The sequence below is a fragment of the Mixophyes fleayi genome, chromosome 2 (genome assembly GCF_038048845.1).
Source record: "Mixophyes fleayi isolate aMixFle1 chromosome 2, aMixFle1.hap1, whole genome shotgun sequence".
Lineage (NCBI taxonomy): Eukaryota > Metazoa > Chordata > Amphibia > Anura > Limnodynastidae > Mixophyes > Mixophyes fleayi.
In genome coordinates this window covers 304,934,816-304,951,852 of record NC_134403.1, presented here as the reverse complement: position 1 = coordinate 304,951,852, position 17,037 = coordinate 304,934,816, and the positions used below count along the sequence as shown (strand labels likewise).

Sequence of the window (17,037 nt, the reverse complement as noted above, 5' to 3'; positions counted from 1 at the left end):
ACATCTCTGGTTGGCACAATTAGCAAACTCTAGACTTTCCACGAAATATAGATATGTTATAATTTAAATATTGTATATTAATTAGTAACTAAACTAAAAGGCCATTAATCCTAAATTACAAATTTCTCTATATAGGAAACATTATCAAATATCATTACCTAAATGAGGAACATCTTCTAATTCATTGTAGTAAATAATCAAATAAGACAACTAAAACGTTTTCTTCTATGCGAACAGTATGAGAAGCCTCCTCTTGTGGAACATAGGACATAACTTTGGGATAGAGATATTTCATTATCTGGACACTGCTGGCCTCCCAGCACCAAACCATTGGTACTGTTGTATTTATTTTTGTCTATTTTCATTTTAGGAAAAAATGACACTGCTGCTGATAACCTTTCTTGTGTGATTTATAATGTTTCTGTCATGAACTGTTCATGGAGTGTAGGCAAGGAAGCCCCAGAAGATACTCAATATTCTCTAGAGCTCAGGTAATGATAGCTTATAATATGCATAGATATTTGTGCACAATTCCCTGATGACATGAGCATGTTCTAGTTCAGTGCCACTGCATTATATGGTGTACATTTTATACATACTTGTTCACTATGTTTATTTTCTTTAGGCAATTTGAAAAGAACTATAAATGCCAACACTACAGAAAGGATTCCTTTGGGAGACAAGTGGGCTGTGTTTTGAAACAACATGCAGGCATTATATACGAAAAATTTGTTTACATTCAAGTGACTGGATCAAGCAATCAAACTTCAATAAAATTTATGGACAAACACATTAAACCTAATAATCATGGTAATATGATGTTTTTCATATGGCTGTTTTTTATTTATGAATTATCTAATGATAAGAGAAAAATGTCGCAGGACATAATTTAAATTCAGCACAATAGACCAGTGGCTAGGGATGGCAGAGGCTTTGAGGAAACAGTCTATCTTGAACAATATGGGGTATATTCAATTGTCCGCAGGATTGACGAAAATTCCGCGGTCCGCGCAGGATTACCGTTATTATGGTAATCCTGTGTGGAAAAACCGTTAATACGGTAATTTACTCGCTGGATTTCAGCTCGCGGCTCAGGGAGCTGCGAGCTGAAATCCAGCGAGATATTACCGTATTAACGGTAATATATTTTGAGCGTGGGATTTTCGGCGATCCAGCCGACAATTGAATATACCCCTATATATATAAAATGTTTTTCTTATCAATCAGCAATGAAAATTAACCAAGTGAGTTAAGTAAATAAAAAAAACTCACTAAATTGTGCTCTGACAATACCAGCAATGCTAGGGAACATTGTTTGTAAAAGCGATGAAGTTAGTTGAAGCTAGCCCGTAAACAGTATATAAACCTTTGTAAGACTTACTTGTCTAGGAGATCATTCCTTTAGAAACTGCTAGCAGAGTGCAGTAGTGCACCAAACACAAGTCAGTCTCCAGGACTGCCCATTCTGTCAATCAAATGGATAGGGACTTTCCCATTGGAAGTCACATCAGTGACATAATTGGGCATATTCAGTTAGGTTTCCGGTCCGCGGGATCGCGCCGGAGTTAATCCACGCAAAATTAATCCACGGTACCGCAATAATGTGTATTTCCGTTTGCACCCCATGGGGTTGCGAACGAAAATCCACGTTATTGCGATACCGTATTACCGGTAATACTGCGCAGGTCCTGCGGTAACGAGCGTTACCGCGGACTGGAAACCTAATTGAATATACCCCTATAATGGGTCTGGGTGAAATAGTGCCAGGCTGAGCAGCATTAACTCACTGTCACCTAATGGAAATATATTGCTAGGCAGATTATTAGAACCTGGCTATGAAAAATAAAGAAAAGGGGTTGGAGGGCAGGCAAAGGGAGTTAGAACGGGTGAAAGCCTAAGATGTAGTGTGACTCAAGAGTTGCTATGAGTATGTAAAAATGGGAGAAGCAACAGAATAAATGTGGAGAAAGTAAAAATAATACATTATAAGAAAAAGAGAGGAAGGTGGAATAAAACTGAAGATTACAACAGAATGGACTAAGCACATATCTGACAGGGGGAAGGATGTCTGAGGAGAAGCTCTATGAAAATTTAATTGTATTTGCATTAAAAACTCCCGAGTCCCCACTTAGGATCAGTTTCTATCCAACGATAGGGTCTTGTTCTTGAAACTTTCACTAACCAACCTTTTTATTTTGCTATGGTGCTTTCCACCAAGTCCTGTGTGACACAGTACTGATCTGTGGATACAATTGCATCTCATTCCACAAAAGTAGCTTTATGGGGTTATTCTGTAAAAAAAAACCAAAAAAAACATTTATATTTTATATTATATTTAATATTAAAGTAGTGTAAAATTTGTATTGCATGTTATACAATGTCTTTATTGTGAACTCATTTGTTTCTGAAAGCTATATTTTGTTTCCACAGAAATAAATAGTGACATTGAAGTCAGAGGTGGAACTAGCGAGCTGTGGGCCCTGGTGCAGGGAGGCGTGGGGAAAACCAGAGCATACATCTCGCTAGTTTCCCGTGCAGCGGGCCCCATTAATTCCATGGGCCCCTGAGTACCGCATCTGCTGCACCAATGGTAGTTCCACCACTAATTGAATTAAAAGAAATAGTTTGAAAAGTAATTTTTAGAAAAAATAGTTTAAAAACTTTTTAGTTTAAAGTTTGTTTAAAGGAAAACCCCACATACTCTATGATTTTTTTTTTATTTAAATATCTAAAATGAGCACAGATCATCTTTTTTTTAATACAACTCTTATTCTATCTGTAACCATATATATTCTCTCTAGGTTGGGTTACCTTTATGAACTCCTCGGTAGACTTGCAGTAATGAGTTCTATGTTTAGGATGGACCCCCTCTGCCGCATCACAAACCCGAGGTTACCAAGTTTGAACTGATTAATACAAGTTGCTTTTAGCACCACTTTGTTCACAGCTGGTAATGTTGGCAAGTTGATGCAGCAGTGTGGTTTTATCTGTAGAAAGAGGACTCAATATGGCCACCCTACCAAGACAATGACCGCTCCAGTGGTTTTCAAACTTTTGGATATTGAGACAGACCTGCTGGCACATGTAATAAAGTCAAATATAAAAAATGAACAATAAGAGAAAGACGAACTGTGACTAAAACTTTTAATTTAAATAAATAAAAATATAGTTCACATATCATGACCATTGTATGATTTTGCGATTTGTACCATTGTTATTTGATAACATCTGCCTTTGTGTGTCAGTTTTTATTTTTTCAATAATTTGAATTGACCACTTTTGGTCGTATAATGGAGTTTATGGCACTACATAAATTAGAGATAAATATTTTTTTTACAAATAATATATAGAGTTCATGTAAATATATTTTAATACCATTTTCTGACTATACTGTTATTACAGACTATGCTCAGTTTTTATTTTCTATAGCCAAAAAGACAAGCAACTGTTACTGGCTGATTTCCATCCCTTTCAGGAAACCACAGATGGGGACATAAATTAGATTTCTGATGTGATCGTGCAGTAGTGAGTGCACCAAAGTGCCTAGTTTTGCATAGCTGTGCAAAAAAATAGTATTTTTTATGTGGAGTAAGATTATTAAAAGGAAATTAAGGGTTAAAAAGAACACATTTCTATAGGTGATCCTTGCATGGTGGATGGGCACTCACTCCTCAAATACACTTGATTTTTCATTCATTTAATCCATAGACTTTGACATAATGTCAAAACTGGGCGCACAACGATTTTGCTGTGGAGTTTCCCAAGGGTGAAATGTAGGCGTGCACCTTGAAATTTTAAATGTAGTTATTTTTTAAGATTTTGGACATAAAAAAATAAAATAATCTATGGGGTTATTCATCAATACGAGAGTTGGCAGTCACATACAGTATGATCAAACATTGACATTATAGGTAAGAAAACCATCTTTAGTGTAATTTTTGGCTTTGGTTCAAATTGTCTTCAAAATTGGCCATACAATATAGTGATGAAATCTATGCTGATAAATCATTTTTAGAAAATATTATCACTTTTCTTTCCTGTTTTTTTAGTGTCAATTATAAGACATGTCTATAAAAGTGTTTATTTTCCTTTAGTGTACGCAGAAACCATCCTCACTCACTTTTGCTAATTTGCATGTGATTTGAAGATTGGTTACAAACTGAAAATTATGTTATTGTTTTTATAAAACATGACATTTATTTGACACTATTTTAAGAAAATAAAACTCCACTATTAGAATTTTATAGAGTACCCATTGTCAGAGAATGTGTGATCTTGAACTATTTGTCACCGGTATTGTTTGTTTTGGGAGAGACTGAAAAAGTTAAAAGTGTTTGTGTGCTCGTGAGCGCCCCCTGGACGAAATGGCAGTCTTTCTTTCACCCTAGATATGAAATAGGCAAGAATTTCTTTCCACCCCCCTAACTACAACTATGGAATGCTATGGGAATGCCATATAGGACACATGCGGATGGGAACCACAGGTATGGAACACATGAAAGATAGAAGGTATCATAGAGGAAAGAAGAACTAGGACATAGTACACATGAGACAGGGATCACATGGAAACAGTCAATGAACACACACACACAGACAAGAAAAGAACACATGGGGATGGGATTGCTACAGAAAGAAAACTAGGAGAAGGAGTAAAGTGGTCCTATACATAATGTAAAAGTAGCAAAAAATAGTAAAAGAAGTAAAAGTACCACTACTCACACATACTATGGAACATGCCTCATAGGGACACCCCTTTTCTAACGCCCAAAACGACAATCAAATGAATATAGGAAAGGGGGTTGCGCTCAACTCCCAGTGATTGCAAGAGCTGCAAAAAGAATTAGGGATCCCTCCCTATAAATACAAATAAAGCAAGATTCTATTCGCTCATTGATTTCCAAATATTTCTCAATAAATGTGGTGTAGTCCTAATGTGCTTAATTGGTATCCAGCCAGGGGTTTGGTAAAACACTTTACCACTGTTAGACTGTTATGTATATATGAAAACTATATCCTTCGGTGTAGATGAATCAACACTTTATTAAAACATATTAAGAACCTTAAAATGGTATAAACCTAAAAAGAACCAGTCTGTTCATAGATGTGGCAGATAATGATAAGGAATAAACCAATTGTGCATTAAGACTTAACATATAAATATTGACATATATATCATATGCTGGTATAATGATGCTAATGTCATGTAATTAATAATCATCAGCCAACAAGTCCTAGTAATCCACAGTAGAGTAAAAATAGATGAACCTATTGAGGTCACAATTTCATTGAACCTGTATGTCCATATAGATGTTATTGATTATATGGTTGAGAAAGAATACAGATGGGAAGCTGATTCCAAGGTGAAAAATGTTCAATCTGTGGATAACCTCAACATATTGCAGTCCAGAATGCAAACATTCATATTCCTAAGTGAATGTATTGGGTTATCAGCGATCAATCTCATTTAGGAAATAGCGTACTTGCGATTAGTAGTTTGAGCTACAGCTCCAGATGGTGTATGGGATCCGAGGAGAGCGGAGTGATTGCACAGCTGCTTCCTTGGTGAGGCACGTGTGTTCCACGGTGGAACGCGCGTTTCGCTTCCGGTTTCGTCACTTCCGGAAAAATCCCTTGAGAAAGTCTCTGGACAAAACGCGTTGGTTCCCCACCCACTTAACACCTATTGGCCACAGATGGAACCAGAAGTGACGCGTATGTTCCACGGTGAAACGCACCAAAGAAGCAGCTGTGTGATCACTCTGCTCTCCTCGGATCCCATTGTCACGGGCACTAGGAGTCTTTACCCAGGGATCACCAGGTGATGGACTTACCAGAGCAGTATAGATGGTAATATGGTACTCTGGTAGCGGGGTGATCACGGAACAGGAGACAGCAGATGGTAGAGAATGCTCGTGGAAAGTCTATGACTAGCAGCACTGGTAATATACAGGTAGTAGTACACGAGGAACTGAATGGACAAAGGAAACGTGAGGGTAGTCAGTGGTCTGCGGTAGCAAGTTGTACCACTGCTATAGTGAGGAGGAATGTCCAGCAGCAACGAGGAGGTGATGAGAGTCAGCGGTCTGCGTTTAGCAAGTTGTACCGCTGTCTATGTGAAGGAATGGAATCCAGGTGGAGGTATCCGGGAAGTCAGTGGTCTGCATTAGCAAGTTGTACCACTGCTATGTGAAAGGATACTAGAAACAGGTGACTCGGGAAACAGGGATCAGTGGTCTGCCTCTAGCAAGTTGTACCACTGAATATATATGTGAGGAGGAGCACGGGGAGAGAAATGCAAAACAGAGTATACACGGGCACACTGAACTTGATCCCACGATGATATGCACAATATAGTAATGACTGAACAGCACTGCACAATAATACAAAGTCACAGGAACTATCCGGGCAAAAGGTAACACAGTCAAATGATGGCAATAGTCTCAGCGGATAGTAAACTCCACAGGAGAACAACTCAGTCCAGCAAGATATGCAATACACCAGCACAGTCAATGAGAAGTATGCATACCGTGGTTCAGGAGCAGGCTGTCAGACAGGAGTGCAGAGATACCTGAACGGCTGGAGGCCGGCAGGATGCGAAGTCCCAGGAGGGTAGAAGCGGTAATCAAGTAGGTGCAGCGCACAGGTAGGTAGACCAGCAGAGATAGGAACAAATACTCAGGAAGCAGTAGTATATAGAACTGGACACCTGGAGAACACTGAAGTGTAGAGATGGTCTAGACGAGATGAAAGCAGCGAGGCGTTGATCCGATGCAGACAGGCGAGTTGACACAGGCAGGAACACTGTAGAAGCACGGAGAGCGGATCAGCTGGCTGCAGACACGAATAGAACTGAAGGGTAGCGGCAAGCAGGACACTGCAGATACATGGAGGTAGCGGATAGGAATCAGCTGGTGCAGTCTCGATGAAACACAGGAGAGTTGAAGTGAGTTGATAACTGTAGTGCACGAAGGCAGCGGATAGGAATCAGCTAATACAGTCACGATGAAACACAGGAGAGTTGAAGTGAGTTGATAACTGTAGTGCACGGAGGCAGCGGATAGGAATCAGCTAATACAGTCACGATGAAACACAGGAGAGTCGAAGTGGTCTGGAAACCACAGGAAAGTTGAAGTGGTCTGGAAACCACAGGAATCAGCAGGGCTGAATACACGAGGAACACAGGAACACCTTCAGAGGCTCATGGGAATGAGACTCCAAGATCAGGCAACAAGGTATGGAACTCAGGTGCTTTAAATAGGGAGTGTTGCCTGATCAGCCAATTAACTAAAAGGAACATGAACAGAAGGTTTGAAAGGGCTGCACATGCGCAGACCCTCAGGATGGTGGACGGCCACGGTTCCTAAACACACGGGAAGAAGCACTCACAGTCTGGTGAGTGACACCCATACAATGAAGTTTCTGACGGATTTACCTATGTTTACTGACATCTGATCTGACCCAGTAGTAAAGATGCTACCCCATCTGCATGACACATCTGTCATTTTTATTGTGAATAAAATGTAATCTTGGCGCATGTCATTCAAAAGCTTCCAAAAGCAGCTATGGAGGTCAGGGGAAACAGGCTGAGCTCAGGCACATAGAGACTGAACTCTGTTTCTGCCATGTCTGGATTTTTGCCCTTTTAACATTTCTTCATGTGTCGCAAAAGGTATTTTTGTGAAAATAAATCATGGCAAGCTGCAGAATACATGAAACATTTGGGAACCTTGTCTTTTTCGGGTTGTTGCATGGACTCGCATCCTGTCTTCGGAGTTGTGTGGAAAGTTGCATCTATTGTAGATATTCAAATTTCATGTACCATTTGTAGGCATTCTTGGGAAATTTAAGTGTCCAGGCAACTTTAGTCTCATTACAGTGAACATGCATGATATACTGGGTGATTTTTGAGACAGATTTCTCACAGTACAGGCAGAACTGCTTTCTGTTATACACTCTGGATCCATCACTTTTTTTCGGATAATGTTTGGACGAACACCATATCCTATTTTCGACCTTCTGTGTTTAGAACACCACTGCCATCATGTAGAGAATCATTGTGTATAGAACAAGTCTCTGTGGTCTTGCTTTGTATTCCTCTTCCCAGCAATGGTACCTCCACACTCCTGTGGCTGGTGTCTGATCCACTCTCTTCTGAAGGTTCACGTATATACTCGTCTTCACTGCTCTCTCCAGGCTATAATCGGACCCTCCACCCCCGCCATTGAGCATATTCATATTTAGACCTCAGGGCTGTGTCATACCTCACTGTTCCTACCTTCCCTTTGGCAGGAAAAGGCTCTAATAGTTTTTCTCTCTCTGATTCTCATTATGTGTAAAAAGGAGGGAAAGCTGCAATCCCCTTTACTTATGGCACATTGTGGACCCTTGCTGTTCTATGATGAAGCAGAGGACATGTAATTAAATATGTGTAGGAGCCTGCAGTTCCACTGGCAGCCATTGGTGGATTGCATTCCCATTCCCCTCCACGGCATAAACACACACACTTTCTGTAAGACAAAAGTGTCTCTTTGGGACACACCAGATTTTGATGGTGGGTATATTATGTATATAAGGTCTCCTACATTGGCTAGCATAGTCAGTTTTGTGGGGACTTCATTTGTGGCCTCACTATGGCTGAGGTCCCCACAGTGTTGGTGTGTAAACAGGTTAGCGTCAAGACAAGTATAGAAATACAAGTACACACATAGAAAACCACTATGGTCCTGATTAATCTTCGGATGTAAGTCCATTTGCATGCCGTATCTTGAGTGAAGAAGCACTGCACATGCGACAGAATGGGACTTATGCTAATGAATGCAATGCATGTAATTCATATCGGAACGCTATTCAAATGGAAACATATTGAGATCTGCTTGTATTTGAATATGGGCCTATGTGCATTTTTTTAAAATGGATATTTGTGTTCACATTGCATTCAATAATGAAGCAGTCCCTATGTATCAATGCAATTCCAGTACAGTTATTATGCACTCACTGTAAAGCCACAATATAGCAACTGTAGACCTTTAATGAATTCACTATATAGGCATTATACATCTGCTGTGTAACCACTATGCAATATAGGCACTGCCACTATATACACATTACTATGAGTTTGATCATATACCATGATTTATGTCTATAGCATCCACAGCAGAGTACTACACCTACTGTATAGTTGTAATTCACCGACTGTTTCAAACCTGTCATACCCATCTTGCTTGTATTATAAGAAATAAAGTACATGCGGTTATTTATGTGTCACTAGAACATTTTTATTGCATTTAATTACATTTGTTCCTTAATTAGAAAAGTGTGTGCACATATATTTATGTAATTTTAACAAATGCTCTTATTTCCAGTAACTTTAGATCCTCCAAGAAACATAATGCTGAGTTATAATTCAAATCTACTTGAAATTAAATGGGAGAGGCCAAACACACACAACTATGAACCGGATAAGTGCTTTCAATACGATATAAGCATCAATGGAGAGGTGGTAACTATTTACTTTGTATCATTTAGCCATAAATATATACATGAAAATGCTAAGCATAAAATATCACTGTTATGTACTGTGCTGTGGAATATGTTGGTGATATACATTAAAGTTATTAATTCTAATAATAATAAGAAGAATGTATAGGTCTCAAAAATATGTTCCAGTAAAAGAAAAGTTTTTAGTGGGAATCTCTTGCCATCCCCGGTTAATTTGTCTTCAGCGCAATTTTATTTACATCTACCTGATATGGTGGCCATAATTTCCAGCTCACAGCTCCATGTCCGAAACCCAGCTGTCACAGATAGCCTTGGATTCCAGTGAAATGGCCAAGAATGGGAGCAAAACTGGCTCATTAGTAGGTCTTAATAAAACACAATTTTTCAAACAATCATCATTCACTTTATGCCAGAAACATAAAAAGTGAAAGTACACACAGATATGGAACATTGTAATTTTAAAAGGCACATTTTAATCTGTAGATACACACATTTCAGTGGAGCAGAGCCTACCTTTGTCTATATTGATGTCAAATCATAAGTTGGATCAAAATAAAATCCATGGAAGGTGAGTTTTCTCAATAAAGATTACTTCACTTGAGTTCTAGGTAGTGTCTTCTGGGCTTGAATTCAAGAGTGATCGGAAGGTTCAATTTTCCTAAATTTAACCTGTGCTCTGCTTGTTAATGCCTTATGTAAGGACTTCAGCTAGTGCCGAGGTATGGAAAGATAACCTCCTACAAATTTGTAGCTACAAAAAGTAATTTAAATCTCTATTTTCATTTGAATGGTTTTGAGGAAAATGTAGGGACTCTTGGGTATAGGAGAGGGTCTACAACAATATTCAGGTTTAAGGAAGAAATTGTAAACCTCCAACACTAGGTTCCTGATTCATTAAGGATCTTAAATTAAGAAATATCTTATTTCAGTCTCCTGGACAAAACCATGTTACAATGCAAGGGGTGAAAATTAGTTTTCTGTTTTGAACATAAGTTAAATACTGATCTCAAAAGTCTTTCGTTCACCAGAATGTCCAGAGAAGCGTGAAGAATGGTACCATGACAATATTCTCTTGCGTAGAGATGGCGGAACAAGAGTTCTCCCAAACGGTAGCACATTGGTGGACGAAGTGGCCAAAGTCACACATTTGGGATCCAGTATAGGATGATCGGAAGAATCCAAGATGTCAGAAGGAGGAGCAAATGCCCGGGATAAAGCATCTGCTTTCCTGTTCTTTGCAGCAGGTTTGAACGTTATGAGTTCGAAGCGAGAAAAGAAAAGTGACCACCTCGCCTGTCGAGGGATTAGACATTGGGCTGTTTGTAAATAGAGGAGATTTTTGTGGTCGGTGAAGATGGTTACCGGATAATGAGCCCCCTCCAGTAGATATCTCCACTCCTCCAATGCGACTTTTATTGCCAACAGTTCTTTGTCACCGATGGTGTAGTTCTTTTCCGCGGGTAGAAGACCCCGGGAGTAGAAGGCACAAGGATGGAATTTCTGTTGCTCAGATCTTTGGGAGAGAATAGCTCCTAGTCCGACATTGGAGGCGTCCACCTCGAGAAAGAAGGGAAGGTTTACGTCAGGCTGCCGAAGAACATGGGCGGTAGAAAATGCTTCTTTAAGGCTTTGGAAAGCGTGAAGGGCCTCGGAGGACCAGTGTTTAGTATTGGCGCCCTTCTTGGTCAGGGCCACAATAGGAGAAGCAATAGATGAGAAGTTCAGGATAAAACGTCTGTAATAATTCGCAAACCCCAGGAAGCGTTGTATAGCCCTGAGGGTAGTTGGCTGGGGCCAAAGTAGAACGGCATTAACTTTGTCTGGGTCCATCTCCAGACCTACTCCGGACACGATGTATCCCAAGAATGGAATTTGGGATAATTCGAAGGAGCATTTTTCTAATTTGCAAAATAGGAGGTTCTTCCGCAGTCTGGAGAGAACTTCTGCCACATGTTGATGGTGGGAGACAAGATCTTGAGAGAAGATTAAAATGTCGTCCAGATAGACTACAACACACACGTATAATAGGTCCCAGAAGATCTCATTCACGAATCCTTGGAAGACAGCTGGGGCATTAGACAGTCCAAAGGGCATAACTAGGTATTCGTAATGCCCATCCCTGGTGTTGAATGCTGTCTTCCATTCGTCGCCTGACTTGATCCGGATTAGGTTGTAAGCGCCACGGAGATCAAGTTTGGTAAAAATCTGAGCACCTTTTATACGATCAAAGAGTTCGGTGATAAGAGGAATCGGGTACCGATTTTTTACGGTTCTGGCATTGAGCCCCCGATAATCAATGCAGGGTCTTAAGGTCCCATCTTTCTTTTTCACGAAAAAGAAGCCCGCTCCAGCGGGAGAGCTGGAAGGTCGAATGAATCCGCGATGAAGGTTGTCCTTGATATACTCTGACATAGCCTGTGTCTCTGGTAGCAAGAGAGGGTATACACGGCCCCTTGGAGGGTTTTTGCCAGGTAGTAAATCTATGGGACAATCCCATGCCCGATGAGGTGGCAGGCGTTCAGATTGCGCCTTATCGAACACGTCAGCGAACGGGGCATACTGTGGAGGAAGGCCCAGAGGACCAGGTGTTATAGATGATCTGTTGATTTTGAGTGGTACCACTGGGGTTAGGCATCTATGATGACAATCCGGGCCCCAGGATGTGACTTGGGGAGTACTCCAATCAACTTGTGGTGAATGAAGCTGAAGCCATGGAAGGCCAAGAACGATGGGACTAGTAGTAGCAGGAAGGACCAGCAAAGAGATTTTCTCTCGGTGTAAGGCTCCAATTTGAAGGGTCAAAGGAGTCGTACAGTGGGTGATAAGTCCATTAATGATGCGAGAGCCATCTATAGCGGTGACTGCTATGGCGGTTTTTAACGGGGCCACTGGTAGGGACCACTGGTTAACAAGAGCACTGGAGATAAAGTTGCCGGCAGCGCCGGAATCCAGAAGTTCTTGAGAGATAAAAGATTTAGTGGCTGAGAAGATGGTAACATCAAATGCACACACTTTGGAATCCATAGAAGATGGAGAGGAGTCCAGGGACCCTAACCTTACCTCTCCAGAACTGGTTAGGGCCTGGCATTTCCCGACTTCTTAGGACATGAGTTCAGGCTGTGAGTAGGGTCAGCACAATATATGCAGAGTCTATTTTGTATTCGTCGATCCCTCTCTCTAGATGTTAACTTAGAACGTCCTACCTCCATGGGTTCCACTGGAGGGGGAAGGTGACGAACTTGAGGTGATGGGCAAGTGAACCCCTTAGAGGTGCTTGTTCTTTCAGACTCCCTCTCATGGAATCTCATGTCTACCCTATGACATAGGGAAATTAAATATTCCAAGGAGGAGGGTAACTCTTGTGTGGTCAGTGCGTCTTTGATCTTATCCGTCAGACCCTGCCAGAAGGCAGCTATCAGGTCCTCGGTGTTCCACTGTAGTTCAGAGGCGAGTATCCGAAACTGAATGACGTACTGGGCCACAGAGTGTGATCCTTGGCGTAGTCGGAGAATGCTGGAAGCCGCAGAGACAACGCGGCCAGGTTCATCCAAAATTTTGCGAAACGTGGAAATGAAGAGTGCACTATCATCCAATAGGGGGTCATTTCTCTCCCACAGAGGGGAGGCCCACGCAAGAGCCTGTCCGGAAAACAGAGAAATGAGGTAGGCAATCTTGGCACGGTGAGTGGCAAAATGGTGAGGTTGAAGCTCGAAATGGAGAGAGCACTGATTCAAAAAACCTCTACACGTCTTGGGATCTCCATCATATTTTGAGGGAGTAGGCAGGTGTAGCGTGGAAGCAGTAGACACCTGGGATGGCACTGGGGAAGGAGAAGGCGCTTGAGGTTCAACAGTCGTTGAAACAGTTTGTAGAGGAACTCCTAGGGTGGCCAGAGTCTGGAAACACTGGAACATATGTTGCTGCCCAACATCCTGTTGTTCTACCGGAGTGATCAGATGCTGCAGCATCTCCTTAGCTGTTGGTTCTAATCCTGGGTCTGTCATGGCCTGATCTTACTGTCACAGGCACTAGGAGTTGCTTACCCGAGTTTCACCAGATGGAACTCTGCTAGAGAGGCGGGGTTATGGCACGCACCTCAAAGCAGGCAGGTGAATGATTGAAGCGACACAACAGCAGGAGAGTAGAGATAGTCTGAGGAAGTCAGCGACTTGCAGCTATGGTTAGAGGAAAGTCAGCGACTTGGAGCAGTAAACTGGAGGCTGAAGATAATGTAGACACGAGGAGTGGACGTGGATAGGTGATGGTAGGTAGAGGAGGAGTCAGTGGTCTGCGTACAGCAAGTTGTACCACTGCAGTGATGGGAAGAATAGTACTGGTGCAGGTAGGAAGCAGGGTAGTCAGTGGTCTGCGTATAGCAAGTTGTACCACCGCTGTGATAGGAGGACTTGTCCAGGTGCGGGTAGGTAGCAGGGAAGTCAGTGGTCTGCGTGCAGCAAGTTGTACCACTGCTGTGAGAAGGAATGAGGACTTGTCCAGGTGCAGGAGAGTGAAGTTGAAAGGCAAACTGTGGCTGTATGGAAACAGCGCGAGTAGAGCAATGTCTTGTGAGGCAGAGATGGAAGGCACAATCAATAGTCTGTATGGAGTAGATGCCTTGCAGGGAGGAGAAGCTGGTCACATCAGATATGCACAATAACGCTAAGTAGTAGCGTGAGGAGAAATCATAGCTTGAGTGAAAGCTTGTCCTAAATGAAGCAATGCAGTAACACAGTCTATGTGGGTACTTGTACCCTGTGCAGCAAACAACAATGGATACAACTGGTATGCGAGCAATAGGCAATAGTCAATAGTCAGTAGAGCATACCCAGTTGTGTAGATCAGGAATCAGCTGAGAAGTGAAGCGTTGTAGCGGTATGGGAACCGCAGCTGAGTTGAGCAGGGAGCAGCATGGAAGCTGAAGCACGAGTAGAGCTGGAATCAGTTTGGAAACTGCACACACAAGTAGAGCTGGAAGCAGTTTGGAAACTGCACACAGGAGTAGAGCTGGAAGCAGTTTGGAAACTGCACACAGGAGTAGAGCTGGAAGAAGTTTGGAAACTGCACACAGGAGTAGAGCTGGAAGCAGTTTGGAAACTGCACACAGGAGTAGAGCTGGAAGCAGTTTGGAAACTGCACACAGGAGTAGAGCTGGAAGCAGTTTGGAAACTGCACACACCTATAGAAGTTCACTGGGAGTGAGACTTCAAGATCAAACAACTACCTAAGGCTGCAGGTGCCTTAAGTAGGGAGGGTTGATTGATCCATCAATCACATTAGTGGTCAGGTGTATTTGATAAAGGGACCTGCGCATGCCCAGTGCGACAGGATGGCGGACGGCCGCGGTTCCACACAGGTGTGAGCGGGAAAGATGGAGAACCACGTACCAGAGTGGAGGCACTCACACTCCGGTGAGTGACACATTGCACCTAAAGAGAACAGGGATGGTCGTACAGCCCGAGTCAGATACCAAACGATAGTGCAGTACACATGGGTGATCCAGAGGGTAGGTCAGAAGCAAGCCAGAGGTCAGAATCCAGATATCAACACAACCAAATAGCAGGACAAGAGAGCAGTCAGAAACAAGCTAGGAATCAGGAACCAATGTAGCAAATAACAGGAGCAAGGGAACAGGATACAGAACGCTGCAGCTGGTGTAACCAATACTCTGGCACCAGACTATAGGATGGAAGTGCCTTAAAAACTCTAATGTGGTCCCTGATAGGTGGTTAATGATTCCGGAGGTCAGATGCACCTGTCTGCCAACTAGCAGGTAAGTGAAGCTACCCGTTGTCTAGCAACGAGACGCGGACCCGGAAGTACGTCCCTATGCTAGGCAACGGGACGCGACACAGCACAGGAGGCATGCGTCCGTTCCTGGCTAGTAAGGACAGTGCGGAGATGGCACCTGACAGTACCCCTCTCTCTGAACTGGAGGCTTCTTCTCTCAAAATCTGGGCCAGGAGACGAGGAGCATGGAGATCATTTTTTTGACCCAGGATCTTTCATCAAGACTTTAGCCCATTCAATGGACCAATAATTGTGATTTGCCTTGGAGAGTTTGCTTTTTTAGAATGCGTTCAACTTCAAACTCTTCATAGCCGTGGTCTTGACAGGAGGAGGAGGAGGCGATCTCTTGGAGAATTCATTAATAACAAGAGGTTTAAGAAGAGACATATGGAAAGAGTTATGCACTCAGAAAGAAGGGGGTAACCGGAGTTTGTAAGTAACGGCATTCAACGCCTGAACAATTGGATAAGGTCCAATGTAATGAGGTGCAAATTTCATGGACGGTACTTTGAGTTTAAGAAAGGGGAGTACAGGGATGTTCTTCCAGTGGCGATCAGCAAAGTGCTTGTAACAATCCAGAGGCTGTTGTAACTTGGTTTGCACCTGAGACCAGATTAAGAAAAAATTGTGAACCAGATCTTGAGCTGCCGGTACCATGGAGTCAGGTAAGTCTGAGAAGGTAGGCAGATTGTGTGTCTCCCTAATAAGGTAAAAAAAATACCTGTGAAATCATGCAGGTGATTATTGTGGGAGAATTCTGCCCAATGAATAAATTTACACCACGTGGATTGCTGTTCAGAACAAAAACATTGAATGTAGGACTCCAAATTCTGGTTGACCCGCTCAGTTTGACCATTCGTTTGGGGATAGTATCCAGAGGAGAACTTCAAATTAATTCCTAGAAGTTTGCAGAAGGCCCTCCAAAAACTGAAAACAAACTGCACCCCACATCTCCCGAGGGCAGCCATGCAGACGAAAAATGTGATGAATGAATAAGGATGCCAACTCAGAGGCAGAAGGTAGACCCTTGAGAGGAACAAAAATTACCCATGTGCAAGTGTGACCACGACTGCTATGGAGATCGGTAATAAAGTCCATTCTCATGCTGGACCAGGGATGTTTTGCAATAGGAAGAGGAAGCAGGAGTCCGGCTGGGGCTGTCTAGGAGTTTTGTGTCTTGCACACACTTCACAGGCCTGGATAAACTTTCGTGCATCAGAGATCAGGGAAGGCCACCAGTAAGAATGGGACAGGAGTGCCTCTGTTTTCTTAATACCAGCGTGTCTTGCAATTTTGGAACAATGTGCCCAATTTAGCAATTTGCAGCGCAAATGGACATCAACAAAGAAACATCCGACAGGAGGAGATTTGATGAAGGATTGAGTCAATGACAAAATCTTCTCAGGATTATTAATGGGTTTGGCAGGCATGGAAGTCATAAAGTCAGAGGGATCGATGGACGTGAGAGAGCTCAGCCTTAAATTCTTGGAACCTGACCAGAAGGTCAAACTGAGCTGGAAACAACTGAAGAATAGAGAACAACGAGCCTGTCGTGAATTTAAACATTGACCGGATTGTAAATAGATGAGGTTTTTATGATCAGTGAATGCGGTAACCGGAAAACAAGCTCCCTCCAGTAAGTAGCGCCGTTCTTCCAATGCGAGTTTAATAACTAGAAGTTCCTTGTCTCCAATACCATATTAGATTCAGTGGAGGAAATTTTTTTAGATAAAAAGCCACAGGGTCTGAGGG

General features: G+C 42.3%; 1 protein-coding gene across 4 annotated transcripts in view; it reads left to right on the top strand.

The window, feature by feature from the left end:
- The window catches only part of LOC142139147 (granulocyte-macrophage colony-stimulating factor receptor subunit alpha-like), a 122,217-nt gene that overhangs the window by 79,500 nt on the left and 25,680 nt on the right, over positions 1-17,037 (top strand). For all 4 annotated transcript variants that reach the window (XM_075196501.1, XM_075196502.1, XM_075196503.1 and 1 more), the window contains 3 exons: positions 371-491; positions 626-810; positions 9,363-9,496. In XM_075196501.1, coding sequence (XP_075052602.1) covers positions 371-491; positions 626-810; positions 9,363-9,496 — 440 coding nt within the window. The remainder of the gene's footprint in view (positions 1-370; positions 492-625; positions 811-9,362; positions 9,497-17,037) is intronic.